The sequence below is a fragment of the Osmerus mordax genome, chromosome 8, assembly GCF_038355195.1.
Source record: "Osmerus mordax isolate fOsmMor3 chromosome 8, fOsmMor3.pri, whole genome shotgun sequence".
NCBI classification, from domain to species: domain Eukaryota; kingdom Metazoa; phylum Chordata; class Actinopteri; order Osmeriformes; family Osmeridae; genus Osmerus; species Osmerus mordax.
The window spans coordinates 3288046-3301262 of record NC_090057.1 but is presented as its reverse complement, the minus strand read 5'-3'; the positions used below and the strand labels follow the sequence as shown (position 1 = coordinate 3301262).

General features: G+C 46.0%; 2 protein-coding genes across 4 annotated transcripts; one reads left to right on the top strand and one right to left on the bottom strand.

Annotated features, from left to right (window-relative positions):
- The first annotated feature begins 1331 nt into the window (after positions 1 to 1331).
- On the top strand, positions 1332 to 7436 carry napbb (N-ethylmaleimide-sensitive factor attachment protein, beta b). Of its 2 annotated transcripts, XM_067241480.1 has the most exons (11): positions 1332 to 1471; positions 3068 to 3147; positions 3487 to 3603; positions 4659 to 4705; positions 5052 to 5129; positions 5216 to 5271; positions 5357 to 5441; positions 5521 to 5625; positions 5724 to 5792; positions 5871 to 5921; positions 6147 to 7436. In XM_067241480.1, exons 1-11 carry the CDS (start codon positions 1371 to 1373, stop codon positions 6246 to 6248), a joined length of 891 nt encoding a protein of 296 aa, XP_067097581.1. In that variant the 5' UTR covers positions 1332 to 1370; the 3' UTR covers positions 6249 to 7436. The 2 variants fall into 2 exon arrangements, with proteins under 2 accessions (XP_067097581.1, XP_067097583.1); XM_067241482.1 differs by lacking the exon at positions 4659 to 4705 and having other exon boundaries at positions 1435 to 1471.
- Positions 7393 to 12995, bottom strand: gzf1 (GDNF-inducible zinc finger protein 1). Of its 2 annotated transcripts, none has more exons than XM_067241479.1 (8): positions 12881 to 12995; positions 10630 to 11647; positions 10344 to 10527; positions 10025 to 10200; positions 9816 to 9910; positions 9529 to 9696; positions 8954 to 9111; positions 7393 to 8633 (listed from the first exon to the last, which is right to left on the bottom strand). In XM_067241479.1, the coding sequence occupies exons 2-8, from the start codon at positions 11619 to 11621 to the stop codon at positions 7926 to 7928; spliced, it is 2481 nt and encodes an 826-aa protein (XP_067097580.1). In that variant the 5' UTR covers positions 11622 to 11647; positions 12881 to 12995; the 3' UTR covers positions 7393 to 7925. The 2 variants fall into 2 exon arrangements, with proteins under 2 accessions (XP_067097580.1, XP_067097579.1); XM_067241478.1 differs by lacking the exon at positions 12881 to 12995 and adding an exon at positions 12200 to 12293.
- Positions 12996 to 13217: the final 222 nt, after the last annotated feature.

Here is a 13217-nt window from a genome sequence, read left to right as displayed (position 1 = left end):
ATTCTTCCTGTTAATCTCTTTCGACATGAGATTTTTTTCAAACTTTTGAAAATATTTTTTCAACCTGACGACAGCTGTCAAAATATGTGACCTCTTGTGCAAAGAAACAACCCCACCGCTAAAAATTACTCTTGGCTGACATTCGCCGGCACCAGGGATCGAACACCACCTTCCGTGTCTCTGATTACACATAAAGAACATCAATTACATGGGGGGTGCATTCTCAGTGCAGGGCTGTGTTGGGCCTTGCCAGGAAATGCACCCCGTGCTAACTTTATGAAAGGGCCAGATACCTGAAACCTACAGTGGATCCTCATACTCGTCCCCTAAACTAGAATTTAGACACTGTAAAGCTAGTGATTAAAGTAGATGTGGTTAGTGGAGACAAATAATACATTTATGCTATTTAGATGTGGTACTTCATACCACCCCTGCATAAACGTCAGTGATGTACTAGGTCCACCCCTGTCAAAAAAAGTCTGGATACGCCACTACATTCTGTTGAGGAAATGAATGTTCAAATCAAATTTATTTGTATAGCCCTTTTTACACGCAAGCATGTCACAGAGGGCTTCACATACGGCCATAGAACTGCCCCTCAACCAACCTAAACCCTCAAGGAAGACAAGGAAAAACTCCCAGAAAAACTCCCAACAGGAGAAAAAATGGAAGAAACCTTGGGAGGAGCAATTCAGAGAGGGATCCCCTCCTCCAGAGACGGTTGGTGAGAGAGAGGAGCAGAACACAGGCTAAACATAGTCATACAGTGTCAATGGGTTTTGAAACACCAGTTCAACCTGATCTATTTTTGTCTGCGACACAATGTTGAACAACCGGGCATGTGACTACAGGCCACACAATTGTCAAAACATGAGCACCACCTGCTGCATTACATGTACAGTACCGAACACAAGCCTGACGTTAAACACCCGCTAGAGGTCATTGTTTTATATATATTTTATGTCTCCTCCATTCATGAAAGCGACTACATTTTAATGTTGCGTTTTCAGAATCATAATCAGATTTTGTTTTACAATTTCTATAAATTGCCTGACTAATTATTTAGTGTTTGTTATCTGAGTCTCAGGGATATTTGACATGTAAAACAGGATGTAAAAGTTATAGAAGCCTTTGAAGCAGTCAAAATCATAAGTGGCTCAAAATGTATGATTTTTTCCGAATGGAGTTGGAGTTTATACCGCTCTTTATGGCAAGCACTCCAAATCCCAGGATGCTGTAAACCACTGTAGGTACACGCCCACGCTAAATAAACCCGTTGGCTGTAATCCTTCATTAGCTACTAGCTAGAATCCTGTGCGAGTACTTTCATCTAACTGTTAGCCGGTGTTTTGCACCTTTGTCCTAAGAAAATGGATAACTCTGGAAAAGAGAAGGAAGCCATTCAGCTTATGGCTGACGCTGATAAGAAAGTGAAGTCTTCTGGGTCTTTCTTGGGAGGAATGTTTGGCGGGTAAGAAAACGCTGCACCAAAAAACAAGTGCCAGCAAAATAGCGTAGCTAGACCTGTTCTTAACGCTAGCCGCACAAACGTTTTAGCTGATTAACTGAGTATCACCTTTAATTTCAAGATGCTACATAACAGTTCAAAATAATCACTAAAAATGTCATTGATAAACAAATGATGTATACCTAATGTTAATGGAAGACATAATAGTTATTCAACTTGCTAACCTAAGGCAATCTATCTTATTCTTACAGCTCTAGCATTCTGGCTAACGTCGACTTTAGCTTGCTAGACGAGACCTACCGAAATGCAATGAACACCTCAGCAGGTCAATACTGATGGACTTAGTCTATTATGCTTATTTGCTTGTTAACTGCCGGTCAGGTTCCTTCAGCAGTTGTGTGTCTGTATATTGTGTACTGTAGCGTTAAGCTCCTCTTAAGAGAATTTGAGATTTTGACTGGGTTGCAGTCCCTTGGTGATACTTTTCCTCTTCACAATCAACGGCAAAATAACAATTTTCAGCAAAACGCGGTGTTATCACGTATGCCTCCCCTACATTAAGATCCATTTGCCTTTACGTTCCTTCAAGTCGTTGCTTAATAATCAGTTAAAATTACAATAAAGGCAATCCCCTCAATGGAAATACAAAATATTTTTCAAGTTGTCCAACCAACTCCCAGCTATGGTCTGTCGAGGTATTTCAGGCTTAAAAATCCCTCAGCATCAGTGCAAGTGCCCTAAATTTTTGTTATTTGGCAGGATCCTGTCAGAAATTGAGGACATTGAGCACAGCTTGGTATCCTTTATAGTGGTTTACCTGTCCTTCTTCTTAAAGTTTGTATGTTACTGATTTGCGTGTGTTTCTATTAGTGTGTGTGCTGTGCAATACAATTTGAGTCATGACTCAGTGGTGCACTGTCATTGTGACACCTCTACACAGCACTGGGGGTTGAGGGGGTGGGGGAGACACTGAACAATGATGTCATCCCCTCTAGCTCCAATGTGATTGGCTGGCCAGGGCATCATTAGTGCTCCAGGGAGTTCCCAGGGGTCACCTACAGTAGTAGATCACAAAGACAGAAATCAATACAGACGTCAAGGCAGCTATGGCTGTAAGCTGGAGCAGAAACACAAATCCGATAGCTTGGTTCCCTCCCAACAACTCTGAACCTGAGTGGTCATACTGTTGTGTTTCTGTTACGTCTCTATGACTCCGACAGCCACAGCTGTCTTCAAATGAATGAGTAAACTGGATGTGCTGTATTATGCAGGCCGATTTTTTATTTCTGTGTTTGCATCTTTATGGTGGCACAACTTCTAAGAATTGTCCATTGTTTATTTAACATTTAGTCATTTAGCAGACGCTCTTATCCAGAGCGACTTACAGTAAGTACAGGGACATTCTCCCCGAGGCAAGTAGGGTGAAGTGCCTTGCCCAAGGACACAACGTCATTTGGCACGGGCAGGAATCGAACTGGCAACCTTCAGATTATTAGCTCGCTTCCCTAACCGCTCAGCCACCTGACTCCCGATTTGAAATCCACCTCAATGTGTCAGTGTTTTGTTTAATGTTCACGTTTTTCTTTCCTGTTCTTCCAGCGGGCCCCATAGAGTGGAGGAGGCGTGTGAGATGTACGCCAGGGCAGCCAACATGTTCAAGATGGCCAAAAACTGGAGTGGTGGGCTTTTGTTTTCTCTCTCACTGATAAACACCATCACTAGTCCTGGAGAAACGGGTGGCGATCCTTTCGAATTGGAATTTGGCTGTGTTGGATTGGATTAGGGGCAAGGGGGGGGGGGAGGGCACAGATTTCAATGCTTCATGTTTTGGCTACCCACAATGTTTTGGGCCTATCTCGTTGTTTATGATCAGTGACCTATGCACTTTTTGTAAAGCTCTCTCTTGGAAGTCGCTTTGGATAAAAGCATCTGCTAAATGAATAAATGTAAATGATTTCACCTTACGTGCTTATGTGTGTGTGTGTACACTGTGTGTGTGTGTGTGTGTTTCTCTCCAGCTGCTGGTAATGCGTTCTGCAAGGCAGCCCGCCTCCACATGCAGCTCCAGAACAAACACGACTCTGCTTGCAGCTTCATCGATGCAGGGAACGCCTTCAAGAAGTCCGACCCTAACGGTGAGCCCGACCGCCTGTACGCTCTCTCCCCAGCCTGGGGACAGCTCCAGGGTCTTCTCCTTTCTGAACTATATATACGAGCCGTCTCCACAGCAACCGGAGGATAGGCGGTTGACGAAACGAAACACCCGCTAAAGGACCAGCTCTCCTGAGAGCTGGAGGGTAGACAGACTGAGACGCCTAACGGCAGGGGCGTAACACGCGTCCAACACAGCCCAGTTAGACTGATGGGTCGGTGCATCCACGTTCCCAGCACAGGAATCTGAGGCTGTAGAACTGGAGCAAACTCCCAACAGGGGGACCAGTTTAGTCTGCTGGGACGAGTCATAATGAGATCCAGTTCAAAGGATTTCCTAGAGAGTTCTCGTTCCCCTCGCTCTCCAAAATTCTGAGATGAGAGCGATGGCTCTCTGATGGGGGATGCAGAAATCAAGACACAATAGTCGGGATTTGAGTCGTGATGCAAGTTTACCAAGTGCATAACCTGATTCTGCCGTCTACTGTCAATCTCAAACTGCTCCTGAGATGGAGGAGATGGAGTTCTGGGGAATTGACATATTTCTCTTGAATTCATAACTCAATTGATTCGGCTGGAGTGGAGTTTCTCTCTGCTCTTGTGATTCTCTCTCTGGAGCAGTAGTGGGGTTATTATCTGGGTTTGTCTGCCATACTGTCTACTCAGTGCATGGATTTAATATCTTTAATACAAGCCTTCAGCAGTGATTTATAGAAGGATATGGCGGTGTTCATCCCCATATGCCTAGTTTGATCCAGCACAAGACAATTCAATAGATTATGTAACCTTGACCTTACTGTGTATTAACCACTGCATATGTTGGGTAAGTCTTTCACTGCATAATAACGTATAGCTACTATATTACTGTCCCAAATGAATGTTTATGAAATGTACCCTGAGGGTGATGTTTAAAATCTAGTTTAAAACAGATGATAGCTAGATGTAACTTCCCAGCCCCCCCTTGTATGTGTTTATACTATCACTAACATTGTCCTCCCAGTCTGACTGTACCTCCTTTTCCTTTTAATGCTGCCATTAGAGGCAATCAAGTGTTTAAATGCAGCCATCGATATATACACAGACATGGTAAGATGCACAGAAACACACACCATCCGCTCTTTATGAGCCACTTCCCGTCAGCCGAGCATGTACTGTAGGTGCTTGTGCCTGCAACGTTACAACACGAGAGCCTTTAAGCATTTCTGAGTACAGGTACTTAGTGTTATGCTGCCTTGTTCTGTAGCATGAAGATGTGAAATCGATGTGACACTGCAGGATTTCCTAGTTCCTCTCCTAGTGGTTGTGAGGCTTGTGGCTGTAGCGCTGTCCTGCTCCCTGTGCTGTAGCTGAGGAAGGACGCTAGCAGCAGCGATATCGACGCCAGGCTCCTCTGCATCCAGTTAGTCACGATTCCTTCCGTCTTGTTCTCCAGGGAAGGTTCACCATCGCAGCCAAACACCACATCACCATCGCAGAGATCTACGAGTCGGAGATGGTGGATGTTGAAAAGGTGAGTTTTTGTCTCCTCCTCAAAGTAATTCTCTTTAATTACAGGTTGCTCCCAGTCTTTACGTCCCTTGTCTGGGTTTTCTTTAGGCGATTGCCCACTACGAGCAGGCAGCAGACTACTATAAGGGAGAGGAATCTAACAGGTGAGTATCCTTCCAGCCTTGTGTACAGCTAAGGTTATATAGAGGCTGTCTGTCTGCTTCACATCTCCCCATCTCTGTTTCACAGCTCTGCTAACAAGTGTCTACTGAAGGTTGCTGCCTACAGCGCCCAACTGGAACAGTACCAGAAGGCCATCGAGATTTACGAGCAGGTGGGTTCTGATTTAAGGGAGTTGACTTTGATGTACCCATGCTGAGGCAGTATTCTAAAATCCAGTGTGTGGTTGCCAGGTTGGATCCAGCACCATGGATAACCCCCTTTTGAAATACAGCGCCAAAGAATACTTCTTCAAAGCCTCCCTGTGCCACTTCATCGTGGATGAGCTGAACGCAAAGGTTTGTTCTCCTGTCTCTTCGAAGCCAACGCATCTCCTAGTGTTTGGTGTTATGGTCTCTCCGCTAAATTCAAATTCTAAACTAAATTCTTCCGGCAGCTGGCTGTGGAGAAGTACGAGGAGATGTTTCCAGCCTTCTCTGACTCCAGAGAATGCAAACTGTTGAAGGTGCGTGACCTGAATGACATGCTTCTGCTCATTTGTTATTCCAGCCCTCGTTTCTAACCTAGATTTTGTCTTTGACAGAAACTTCTGGAAGCTCATGAGGAACAGAACAGTGAGGGTTTCACAGAAGCAGTAAGCCTTTTTTAGCCCTATAATTCTCAAAAAAGATTCTGTTTCGTTGTCTGCTGGTCCTGACAATTCTTTACTTAATAAGAATGACATTTTGTGTTTTTTTCTAGTGGGCTTTGATCATTTCAGTAATATGAGGTTATTATCCCACTTCCTGACAACTTCTTAAACCTCACCATGTACCTCTGTCCCTGTGTGTCTGTTCTTTCTTTCTGCGTCTGCCGTCAGGTGAAGGAGTTTGACTCCATCTCTCGTCTGGACCAGTGGCACACCACCATGCTGCTGCGCATTAAGAAGAGCATCCAGGGCGATGAGGGCGACCTGAAGTGAAGTTACCCCAAGGGGAAGCCTCTTGGCGTGGGGACCTTCCCTGGCAGGCCTCTCCTCCCCCTCCTCCAACATCTCCTATTGTTTTAGTGTAATGACTCAGTACGGATTCTCCATAGACTACACTCATGTACATTCAGCAGCAATGCCTAGACAGCATCTGTAGATCAGAATACTTGGTTTCATGTACCATTTATTTATAGTTATATGGCTGTTTCTCAGTATTAACATCTACCATCTAAGGTATCTAGGGTGTGGAGACCTCCTCTGTGGAGGACAGCCGCTCTCTCCTCTCTACTCTGGTCGACCAGTAACCATGGAGATCTGAGAGGTCCAGACCTCTCAGATCTCTACCGAAGCATTATCAAGATGTTAGCATTGAGATCAAGCGCCGCATGATTTGTACAGTTGCAATTTGGTCTTCAGTTTCAGCAGATGTGACTGGCTTTTAATCTAGAGATGAGTAACTATGAGTATATATTTTAATATCACATACTTGGAATTATAAGTGTGTTTAGTTTTATTTCTAAAAGTTATTTGGTTGATAGTGACCATCATAGTATGTGTGTGGCTTCCAACAGGAAATGTATTATCAGGGATTTTGTAACAGAAGAAAAACAATCAGACCATCTGACTGGTTGTTGCTGCAGCCTGAGCAGGCACAGTCCTGCCCACTCCTGAGAACATCACCTGTACAAGTTACTGTTAAAAAGCATACGTTTTGACGGTGAAATTATGGTTTCCCTGATTCTTTTTTTTAATGTACTATCAATTGATTTTCAGGGGGGGGGGGGGGGGGGGGGGGTTAAACCACCAATACATTTTTTACTTCGTATGTCCAGCAGTTTGAGGTATCTGCCTGTATAAGTGTATTTTTGAATGCAAGGACTAGTTCTACCTTCCCTGTACATGTGAGGGCAGTCTCTTCAAACAGACAGCCTGTTCTATGTAGCCCATCGTGTGGTAGGTTGTGACTTAAAGGTTTCCCTGTAGAGCACCTCCTACACGCCCCTTACAGAGCATGTCAGCGTGCAGCTTAGTTGTAGCTTCGTGTCGTGTTACTTTGATTGGCGTGAACGGACTGCACAAACGTTTCTACCGAATCAACCTGAATATCTCTGGCTAAATAATGGTCTTTTTATTTACTCTGTCCGTCTGTGTAAATGTACAGTAATAAAAACACACCTACCACCTGGTATTTTTGTTAAGTCTTTGAACACGTGGTAACACAATACCTTTTACATACATGATCTTTATATCATAACCAAGGCTAGCCTGGTTATTAATCATCTCATTGTGTGAAGACAAAACAATTATGGATGAGCTCCACATCAACACTTGAAAGATTTGTACCATATTATACTTTATGTAATGTCCGTTTAAAAGTGCACTACACAAGCAATGCTGCAAGTCTGATTAAAGAATGATCATAACACACCGTTTGATCTGGAGGCGTGCTCTGCAAGATCCGGCTGGACCTCGGACGTGCGTCACAGGGACAAACACCGTCCGACTCACAAGACTGAAGAGGCATTCTGTTAAAATGTTGAACTGAATCCTATGAAACATGATCGCTTCTAACTACATAAAAACAAACCACATCCAGGTAGACAATCCACCTAAAAGGTCTGCATGAGCTTGATGCAAACCCCAGTTTCTTAAACACAGTTGGTGTATGGTCTAGTTAATAGAGACGACCAAGGCCCCTATAGCACCAGAGTGCTCAGTAGCACTCTGTCCTCTGTCAGAGGGAACAGAGGCTAGCTGATACTCCTGTGTCTCCAGGTCGGCTGCCTGCACTGTAACACAGTCCTCCCCTGAGACGGAAGCGCTCTCTGCTTCCTCCTTGTCCTCCGAGCCTGTAATCCCCATCTCCGAGGCAGACTCGACCACTGTAACAGGAGCCAGCAGGGTCTGAGAGACCACGGTTTCCAGTACGGACGCGGTGGGGATGGTGGGGTTTTCGGACACGTGAGCCAGTATGGCCTCCGAGGACGAGCCGGGAATGGAGTGAGAGATGGAGACGGGGATGGAGTAGGGGATGCCGATAGTGGAGCCGTCCAGGGAGAGGATGCTGTTCCCTGTGCTGTCGGTGACGATCTGGGTGCCCTCTGTCTGGATGACCATGATGCCTCCTTGGCTGGGGTGGCTGACCAGGGCGATGGTGCCCGGACCGGTCCAGTCGGCAGGGAGGGTGACGGGCCCAGCTGGAAGCATCACTGCCCCCTCCTGGACCTTACTCCCATCTCCAGATGCGGCTCCTTTCGGCTTCTTCGCATCCCCATTCTTTTGGACTTTGACCTTGGTTAAGCCTTTGGGCTTCTTGTCCTCCATATTTCCCTTGAGAACCACCAGATAGTTCTTCCAGGGCGCGTCCATGTCATGAGTCTGTCAACGACAGGATAAGAAACATCTCTCAATTTACACAAACACATAATTAGGTCCTGTAATATGTACATTTAGTCATTATCAGACACTCTTATCCAGAGCGACTTACAGTAAGTACAGGGACATTCCCCCCGAGGCAAGTAGGGTGAAGTGCCTTGCCCAAGGACACAACGTCATTTGACACAGCCAGGAATCGAACTGGCAACCTTCAGATTACTAGCCCGATTCCCTAACTGCTCAGCCACCTGACTCCCTGTACTTAGAAGTGAAATAGTAAGTCAATGAATGAGTGTTTTCCTGTGCAGGTATATCTGCCTCACCATGGTGTGCCTGCGGACGGTGGACTTATCGGTGAAGGTGCGGTTACAGAGGCCACACATGTAGGGCTTCTCCCCTGTGTGGATACGCTGGTGCCTCTGTAGGGCGTTCAGCTGGGTGAAGCTCTTGTCACAGAAGGTGCAGCTGTAGGGACGCTCACCTGACGCACAGACACGCGGATAAACACAGCGACACGACAACAGATGATCAAAAAGATGTTGATATGTGTGTTAAGATATATAAATGTGTGCTCACCTGTGTGTATGTGCTCACCTGTGTGTATGTGCTCACCTGTGTGTATGTGCTAACCCGTGTATGTGCTCACCTGTGTGTACGTGCTCACCTGTGTGTACGTGCTCTCCTGTGTGTACGTGCTCACCTGTGTGTACGTGCTCACCTGTGTGTACGTGCTCACCTGTGTGTACGTGCTCACCTGTGTGTACGTGCTCACCTGTGTGTACGTGCTCACCTGTGTGTACGTGCTCACCTGTGTGTACGTGCTCACCTGTGTGTACGTGCTCACCTGTGTGTACGTGCTCACCTGTGTGTACGTGCTCACCTGTGTGTACGTGCTCACCTGTGTGTGTTTTCATATGCTGGTGGAGCGAGTTTCTCTGTGCAAAGCCTCGCCCGCAGCGTTCACACTTGTACGGCTTAGAGCCGGTGTGGATGTTGGCGTGATGCCTCAGGTATTCTTTAGACGCAAAGCTTTTACCACAGCTCTCACACATGAAGGGCTTCTCTCCTGGGAGACGGCAACACAAAAGCGATACATCTATTCAGCTAAACACCACTGGTCTTAGCGTCAGTCACTGTTGACGCTGAATGGGGAAACTGTACAAAGACCTGTGGAAGCACTCTGACCTGTGTGTGACCTCTTGTGGTAGCACAGCATGTGCTTCTGGTTAAACCTGGCTTCACACTGGTCACAGGCAAACGGCTTCTCTCCTGTGTGGATCCTGAAACACACATGCATAGACAGATCAGATCAACAATAACCATCAATATAACCTCACTCGAAAACCGTCAGAACAGCATGTTTTCAGAGCTGCTCGGGCTGATTGTGCGGGTACCTGCGGTGCGTCTTGAGAGCGGAGCTCTGGGAAAACCTGGCCTGACACTCGGGACACTGGAAGGGCTTGTCTCCCGTGTGAGTTCTCTCGTGCAGCGTGAGGGCGGTGCGAGAGCTCAGAGACTTGCTACAGACCGGACAGACATGGCGCATGGCCCCTGCTCCACCCTCGTGGACCTGGGAGAACATTAAAAAGAAAATTCAACATCGTAAAACTGTACTGATTCAACGGGGCCACTCGCAGACAGGAGGCACGGTGGCAGAAGGTGTTCGAACGTGGGAATCCCAAGTTGTTCGAAACTGACTTCACCGGACATCACCTGCCGCTGGTGGCGGATGACGTCCTTCTTGCGTTTGAAGGTCTTGGTGCAGACGTCGCAGGAGAAGAGCCGCTCGTCGTTGTGGACGTGCCTCTCGTGGATCTTCAGGTTCCCGCGGTTCGCAAAGGTCTGCTGGCAGGTGTCACAGCGGTACACCACCTCCGCCTGGACACCATGACTCACACTGGGACCACACACACACACACAGAGGGACAGGTGACACTTTATGACAACAATCACGACTACATCGCTTACTGTGACCGGGTCGTCAAACCCCAGCACCCACCTTATGTGTTTCATGTAACTCTTCTCATAGAGAAATGTCCTCTGGCACTTCTCACACTTGTACTGAGTGTCGCCTCGCTTGGCCACTCTCCTCCTCGTGCCCTCCTCCTCCTCTTCCCCCTCCTCCTCCTCCTCCTCCTCCTCCATGAACACAGGGTCATCCCCTGGCTCCTCTTCCTGGATATCAGCATCTGCCGTTTTCTCAGAGTCCTCCTCGTCGCCCTCCTCCTCGTCACCCTCCTCCTCCTCTCCTTCCATCACAGCTTCCGTCAGAGCCTCATCCTCCTGGGAGGAGCCGGGTGCATCCTGGTCGGAGTTCTCCGCCGGACCTGGGGTGATCTTCAGTCTCCGCTTCTTAGGAAGGCCAACGTAGACCTTGCGGCCGGCTAGTCTGTTGCTTAGCCTTCTCCCCGGGAGTTCAGGTTTCACCTCAGCTGTGACCTTGACATTTGCCTTTTTAGGGCTTACCTCCTTATTCTCAGACATCCTTGGATCCATGGATCTCTTCATCCAAGACCTTCTTGGCAGTTTCACAACTCTAGTATTTTGTGTCAACTTCACAGCATTTAAACCTCCCTTTGTCTCTTGTGATGTTTCTATTATAGGTTCACTTGATGTTTCTGTATTCAAAACTAAGTTGCAAGCCTCTGTAAGCATCTTACAGTCCAACAGTTTTGACATCTCATGAACATCACAGATTCTCTCTTTGGCAACCTGCGCTTTACCAGTGTATACATACTCTAAAAACGTGCTGAACTCAATGGTGTGTATATTGGTGAGGAACAATTTCTTTGGAGCATCTCGGGCAAGTAGAATACATTTAAAGTAGCCACTGGAAGCAGCTAGCACCACTTGATGGACTTCAAACTCTTCCAGCTCTCCTTGGAAATTCACCTGTACTGTGACATCACACAGGTGACCCTTCTGTCTCAGTTGGTGCATAGCCTCCAGCATGTCCTCATGGTGACTGTCGGCCAGGAGCTGGTAGCTCATGTTTCCTCGTTACTGTTTGGAAGAACCTGTAATATGAGAAGTAGATGTATTTGACTTTTATATTCACCTCAATTTCGACTCAAAGTCTAAAATATAGTTACAAGTCTTTATTCATATTGGTAAGTACTAACATAATTTTTATGCGATGCTTTCGAATGACAGCCATCTACAGTGCTTAGGGGGCTAGCATAACATTAATCTATCGTTACTCAGAATAGCTAGCTAGCTATCTCTAGCAAGGTAGCTAGTTAGTCTGGAACTAATTGAACAGCTAGCTAACGTTAGCTAGATACCTGGACACGTTATTATTGTAATCCATGCACCTTAACTCAATTAACTAGCTAGCTAGCCATTAACATGTCCAAACATTTGTAATAAAATAACTATGCTAAGGTTTAGCTTGCTCGCTAGCTGATGAGCAAGACGAGATCCGCTTAACAAACTATTGCGGCTAATCAAAGACTGCTAGCGGCAGGTCTGAATAGAACATTAATTGTAGTCAGTAATTCATTCTTATGGTGTTTCAATGTTGTAAGCATCGGCACAGATGGTGATATGCGCGTCGCCAGCTTTCTTACCGTAAACTCGGTAATGGCAGTCCTTTATAAATGTAGCTTGCAAGCGGCTTCCATCGAAAGTATTTCCTGTAAAATGTGCTCCACGGACACTGACGTAATGGTCCCAATGGATATCCGGGTCGTCGTAATGAGTTAGGCTCCGAAAGTTGGCAGAATTTAGCCTACCTCTGTGTCTTTATACATCTTTATGTATCGCAGCATAGAGCATATTTAACTGTGCTCATAGACCCGAAAAAAAAATTGAAATGTTTCCGTGCTCCGATCTCAGACAAATTGTTTAGCATTTACTTTTAATGTCCACACGGTGGTGTCATTTCATCATATTGTTCCACCAGATTCCTCAACAAGCAATGTTTTCAAGACCAGTGTTAGGTTATTCAAACTCGCTTTTGATTTGTGGTTGGCTGATTAAAATGGATCAGTATTTATCTTAGAAACGAATGATGTGTGTCAAAACAACTGTAAAATTTAAATCAATAAAAACAGTAAGTTAACAAATAAACAAGCCCAGATGCCTCTTTTATTCCTCTTGAACTCAACCCAACGTGATAATCATCCACACCATTTTTCTGAACGTAGCCTACACTGTCATTCCAAGGGTGAATGTTAAGCTACTTGAGGATTCACTGGGGTGCTGTTCAGCTGCCAAGGTTTTTTTATTGACCGAGGAAATCCATATACCTTACATTTGCCCTAATGAGTTCTGCAAACTCTCATGCTCTTCCGGTGATTCATACTGCTCTCCTGTCGACCAAAGGCTGTGGTTTTCAGCTCAGGGCTGGACCACCGCCACCATGTCTACTGAAGCTACCCTACGCACGCACGTACGCACGCGCACGCACGCACGTCAAAGCACCCTTCAACCTTTACTCTTTGACCCAATTCAGAAAACCTTTCATAATGTTGGGTTGCCTGTAACTAATGGTAATGGTTGGATGTAGTTAAAGCGCTCAGATTACATAAACAAAGATGGAATGATTGTTGAAGAGAGATTAAGTTTGTGGGGTTTTTCTGTTAT

Bases quoted from the DNA above. Each gene is read 5' to 3' on its own strand.
- napbb (XM_067241480.1), top strand. From the start codon at position 1,371: ATGGATAACTCTGGAAAAGAGAAGGAAGCCATTCAGCTTATGGCTGAC. The intron at 3,148-3,486 runs GTGGGCTTTTGT...GTTTCTCTCCAG, and splicing joins GATGGCCAAAAACTGGAGTG to CTGCTGGTAATGCGTTCTGC. The intron at 3,604-4,658 runs GTGAGCCCGACC...TGCTGCCATTAG, and splicing joins CAAGAAGTCCGACCCTAACG to AGGCAATCAAGTGTTTAAAT.
- gzf1 (XM_067241479.1), bottom strand. From the start codon at position 11,621: ATGAGCTACCAGCTCCTGGCCGACAGTCACCATGAGGACATGCTGGAG. The intron at 9,911-10,024 runs GTACCCGCACAA...TGTGTGTTTCAG, and splicing joins GCTCTCAAGACGCACCGCAG to GATCCACACAGGAGAGAAGC. The intron at 9,697-9,815 runs GTCAGAGTGCTT...GCCGTCTCCCAG, and splicing joins CCACAAGAGGTCACACACAG to GAGAGAAGCCCTTCATGTGT.